General features: G+C 38.9%; 1 protein-coding gene across 2 annotated transcripts; it reads left to right on the top strand.

Annotated features, from left to right (window-relative positions):
• Positions 1-1,181: 1,181 nt before the first annotated feature.
• Positions 1,182-5,629, top strand: LOC134804891 (prenylated Rab acceptor protein 1). Of its 2 annotated transcripts, none has more exons than XM_063778204.1 (7): positions 1,182-1,251; positions 1,343-1,562; positions 2,866-2,968; positions 3,214-3,317; positions 3,779-3,863; positions 4,737-4,845; positions 5,517-5,629. In XM_063778204.1, the coding sequence occupies exons 2-7, from the start codon at positions 1,489-1,491 to the stop codon at positions 5,615-5,617; spliced, it is 576 nt and encodes a 191-aa protein (XP_063634274.1). In that variant the 5' UTR covers positions 1,182-1,251; positions 1,343-1,488; the 3' UTR covers positions 5,618-5,629. The 2 variants fall into 2 exon arrangements, with proteins under 2 accessions (XP_063634274.1, XP_063634272.1); XM_063778202.1 differs by having other exon boundaries at positions 1,183-1,251; positions 1,343-1,583.
• Positions 5,630-5,859: the final 230 nt, after the last annotated feature.

The following is a 5,859-nucleotide window of genomic DNA, read 5'->3' as shown; positions in this document are numbered from 1 at the left end:
TACATAGCAGAAGAGGTAGAGTCAGACCAAGAAAAATCTGCAGCGGATTTGATAGCCCACGCAGTGCAAGTGTGACAGACTTTTCTTGGTCCAACTCTAATTTCTTTTTTTTTTAATTTCACGTAACATTTTCAAGAGTAGGTAGACCGACACTAGTGAGAAATGATGCAGTACTGATGATGGACGGCAAAACTATATCTTGCTCCGCAGTCCTGCAAGGCGAACTGCAATGTAGGAAGTGTGTGAGCTATATCCTACTCCGCAGTCCTGCGTGCCGGACTGAAATGTAGGAACACTCCATCCACACGAATGGGGGGGCTTTATACCGTGCCGTTAGGCCCCATATAGAGCTTTTTCAACGCGCGTTAAAAAAGCGCTTGAATCCGTCTACACGCTAAATTCCATTTAACGACCAACGCATAAAGTCGAAAATCCAACAACGCTTGATAAAAAGCGCCACCGCCATCGTCACAGATGAAATAATAGTACTACCGTACAGAAAGGACACTTCCTACAAACCCGAAGTTTGACAGCGGTTCAGGGTCGAATCATGCTATACCTTTCTAATATATGGCACTATCCCTTTCGGCAATTTAGGGTTGTCAAAATTCAAGTGATTATCTTATCTGTGGTCGTGCACGCAAAAGGAAGACAAGTGGTGCCAGCCCTAATAATTGCTCGGAGCAATGCTGAGCCGAACGGAGCCGAGTTCGACCGAAGTCAGGAGTGTCTCCCCACTGCCATCGTGTGAATAAATATAGATCACTGAAATATATATAGATGTATCCATTTGTGTCATTCAAACGCTTTTATAACGCGCGTTGAAAAAGCTCTCGTGTATATGGGGCCTATGTGTTTAAAATCGATTAGCTCGACGTGCTTACGCGCTCGAGGCGAGCCACGAGACTTGCACGAGACGAGCCGTGAAACGAGCCACGAGCCCACCGCTACACTCACGTCTCTTGGCGCGACTCGCGGCTCGGCTCGTGGCTCGCGCGAGAATATAAAGTAGCTAACACACTACCGCACCGCACCAAGATCATTTAGTGTGTTAGCTACTTTAGCCGCTCGTTACCAACTTGTTACATTCTCGTGCGACCCACGAGCCGAGCTGCGAGCCGAGCCACGAAACGCGAGTGTAAACGCTTTTATGGTTTTCACTGTCAAATTTCAAGCTAAAGTCAAAATACGGGTCGAGGGAAGGGGCCGGGACGTAATCATCATCTGACGAGCCGACTAGACAAAATTTTGGTAATATTTAAAATTACAATAAATTTATATTACTACTGCAGGAAATGAACGATACAACATCTGTGATTTAACCGTGCATTATTTGTTATAGGGATTGGTGTTTACGATAATCTGACGTTCCCAATTAAGAACGCAATCGCATTGTAGTAGTCGCGCAAATTTTATTGCATGTTTATGTGTCCGGGAAATACCAATCCGGTCTAAAGCAAATACATAGAATTCTACAACTGCTTCACAATGTCCGAGAATGTGGTGAATATCGACCTATCCGGGGAAATGAACGCAGCGACTGAAAAGAAAGGATTTCATAAGTATGTGAATGACATGGAACTGTAAGTTTTCACATTTTTACTGCGTGTGCTGTGTTGTTTACGCTTGTAGCGGAAATTTTATGGTTTGCTTATCGAGTTGATTCATAATCATAATTGTTACCAGTTTTGTAGTGTTTGTCTCTTTTTTTTTTCATTTTAAATGACTATATTTGCTACTTTTAATTACAATACATTTTCTTCATTATTATTCTTGCTATTGTGAGACAATGAGACAAGTTACTCTTGCAGAACCTTTGAAATTACTTTATTAAGGTATTACTTTAGATGGGCATAATAGTGATTATTAATCCCAGGAGAGTAAAGTTTATTACTCCCTAGTGAGTGGTTGGTCTACTTCCTCTTTCTAGAGTTAGCCCAAGAAAAGTCTGCAATAATTTTGATAGCCCATAGCAGTGCAAGTGTTATTTATACATCATAATTTCATAGAAGTTTGATGTTTAAAGTAACACTTGCACTGCATGGGCTATCAAAATCTCTGCAGACTTTTCTTGGTCTAACTCTTCTTCTTCCTCATTCCCTCAATGCTGAGGATCGCGACCACATGCAACTCTAACTCTAGGAAGTATCTAACGCTTACTACTCTGTGGAGAGTAATGGTGATTACTATTCCCTGAGGCATGAGGGTTCTTATTCATCTACAAAAATTGCTGTTGCCTTGCCAATGTTGCTCTCATACTCCATTTGCACAATGTACAGCCACCTGCAATAATATGTTACTCTTCAAAGGCCGCAACAATATGTGACACCCTCTTATGGCTCTACTTGTAAGATTGTGTCAGATATTTTTGCGGCCTTCATTGTGTAACACATATATATTATTGCTGGTGACTGTACTAGGAATTTGAAAATTAGACACATATTTGACATAAGTTTTAGAGATGATACCCATTAGAGATGATAGTTAAGTTCTTATAGTTTCGAGTTTGAATTTTATTTAGTTAAGTGTGGTATCAAACTACCTTCCATGTCGCTTAGGCCAAAATATCTGGGCGAAACCATATAAAAACTCAAAAATGCGTTTCCCAGACATAAGACCTAGCTAGATCGATTTTTCGCCCCCTAAAACCCCTAAATAGCAAATTTCATCGAAATCGTTAGAGCCGTTTCCGAGATCCCCGAAATATATAAATAAATAAATATACAAGAATTGCATGTTTAAAGGTATGTCACTTAAGCCAAATAAGTTGTGTTCTATCTCTTTCACACCAAACAAACTAGAAAGAGGTGGGTAGGTTAAATTGTGTGCAACTTGACAATGATTGCATATTGCTCTGCTTTCAAGGCTGATGCAACACATCCGTAGTGGTGGTGGCCAAGCACTGTTGATGGGTTTCTTGGCATCGAGAAGACCCTGGACACAGTTTGTTGCAACAGAAAACTTTAAGGTATTAATTTGATAATGTGAAGAATAGCATAATCTACATTTTTTATTTTAAATATATTTATAAATGTTTGTATAGCTTCAATTTGGCTGCAAGCCAGCTGGTATTTTTATTTCCTGAAAATCATAGAGATATATAAGTAAGGAAAGAGTGCTAACTCCATACATCAGTTTTCTTATCAAAACGCGAGTTATTTTCGTAGTGGCATCTAGCGTCAAGTAGTGAAATTATCACATTATGTATTTTAGGTTCCAGCATCACTGCCGAGGCTGTCTCGCCGTATTTACCGAAATGTGGAATATTTCCAAGCCAATTACTTCATGGTCTTCCTAGGGCTGTTTTTGTATTGTCTGTAAGTACATTAATATTTATATGTTCATCATTAGCCGGGTCCACACAGAGCGAGCATACGCGCGAGGAAATTGTGGTCGAGGAATGTGTGGACCCGGCTATTTCCATTGTTTCCCATCAAATTTTGATAGAACACTCGATTTTCATTTTTTTCACTAGGGACGGACATTATCTCACAGGCGAGATACTGTCGCGCCGCTCTTGTGCTAGGCTTACTGAACTCCTTAAAATGTAAATAATTAAAATATCATATTCATATCATATATTCGTCGGGTGACAAGCAAAAGTCACTAACTAACACCATTGAAATTATTGGACAATAAACCGTGTTACAAGTGTAATAAGGTGCATTGTTACTTTAATTTTTTGATAGTACTTAGTGACTTTTGTTTGTCACCCGACGAATGTCATGTCATATAATTATATTATTATGTATCAAAAAGTGTAACATTTTGTTTACAGCATTACATCTCCTTTTCTACTTATAGCAATGGTTGCTAGCTTCTTTGGCTACAGAAAACTTACTGCTGGCCCAAATACATGGAAGGTGAGAAAATGTTTGTCACATATAATTATATTTGTAATTAATAGTTCATTTTAGAAATGAATAATAATTATTGATATCTAAATTTCAGCCAAGAGTAAGTGCAATATATTTAATTTTAGTAGATTGTAACTAACAAATCAATATTAACGCGTCTAATGAGCTATTCATTTATTACGTAAGCATGACTGTTTTACAATGTTTGACTACCTTTGACTTTAACTTAAAATGGATTAACTGACCCCCTGAATTCCTGAACTACTGCACTTCTCTTATTAGTGTTTGGAGACCCCTGGTCTATATAGTTTTCTAGATTCTGGGGGGTGCAGGATTTCGAAAATTATCACGGTAGGTAATCATTTTCGAAATCCTGCACACCCGAGAACCTAGAAAATTAAAAAGTAGTCATGGGTATCGGGTTATAAGTTCTATACGATACGAATCTCGAAAATAATGACCAATTAGAACCCAAGACGACGAACATTTACGTAAAGTCGTGATGGCTAATCGTTTTCGAGGTATACTCGGGGGCACGGATTTCGATATTTTTTTGTGTTTGTAATCTGTCTTATGTAAGTACAAACATATTTGGGTGCGGATTTGTGACATACGCTATCAGTAGGAATGACGTAATATAGGTACCTAATATTATCATTCTTCGACCGATCTCTTCCAATTTTCATATTATGATTACATTTCACTGCACTACAGTCCATAGTAGATAATCAACTAATAATTCGTAATTATAATGTTTATGAATGATAAAATACCTCTATCTACTTTTCTGGTAATTATTTTTAATAACCTCGCAGGTGTATGTACTTTCAACTTTTTATTTTCTTGATCATAAATTGTTTCTGCTAATTGTTGGTATAGATCGGAAGCTACGAGCTGACGAAAACGCAGCAATACGCAGTCGCAGCCGCAGGGTCGATGGCTGTCTGCTGGTTCGCCGGCGTCGGGGCTGTGGTCTTCTGGGTTTTAGGTACTTACCTAGTTGTCTCATCTAACTACCGAGAAAAGAAATTCCCAGTAGTTACCAGGAAAGCGAATTGGTGACAATTACTGGGATTGTTTCTCTCAGCTGGCCCCACTGATAACACATGAGAAAAACTTCCATCTGTTACTTTGGTAACAACTGAGAACAACCCGGTTGTTTTGTACCTCAAATGGAAAAACGGAACCCCCTTATAGGATCACTTTACTGTATGTCCGTTCGTCCGTCCGTCTGTCTGTCGAGATCCTTTATCTAGGTAGCGAGTGGAGGTATCGAGTTGAAATTATAACCATATATCAAGGTCTATAGTCCTTAAAGCTGTGAAAAAATGAAACTTCCAAGTTAACAAAAAAAATCATACGGCCGTTTATGCCTCAAAAAACGTATAGGTATTTCGACACTCTCAAGGGAAATAAATATTACTTCCCGTTGACCTAGAACCATGAAATTTGACAAGTAATATCGTCTTATACTGCAAGCAGCTACAAAAGTAAGTAGGTACATACAGGGAAAAATCTCAAAGCTATAAATTTGTAAAATATAATAAATAGGTAATAAGTTTGTACGGAACCTTCGGTGGGCGAGTCGCACTTGTCGCCTCTGCCTCGCAAACATTACTTAGGTACATAGGTATTTAACAAAACTGTTATGTGGTCCAGGTGCAACAGTGACGATAGTGGCGCTGCACGCGGGCCTGTTCGACGCGGAGTCGCTCCCGCCTCTGGAAGAGGAACAGTTCCCCATGATAGAGCAAGTGTGACACCTGCCACCTGTACCGCCTCACACGCGCCACTATATGTTTAACGGACCACACTCTGTAAATTAACCGTACCGTGTCACACCAACTATATTGTTGCATGTGTGTAATCATTTACTAACATCTCATAAAACTGTAACTTAATTGAAACTAGTATATGTTAATCCATATTGTAATTAAATTAAACTATGTACATACTACAAATTTAAAGAGGCCATCAACTTACCTATATAACTTATATAAGT

This window comes from Cydia splendana, chromosome Z (assembly GCF_910591565.1).
Source record: "Cydia splendana chromosome Z, ilCydSple1.2, whole genome shotgun sequence".
Taxonomy (NCBI): Eukaryota; Metazoa; Arthropoda; class Insecta; order Lepidoptera; family Tortricidae; genus Cydia; species Cydia splendana.
Note: the sequence above shows the minus strand (reverse complement) of the source record. Positions and strands in the feature narration are given on the sequence as shown.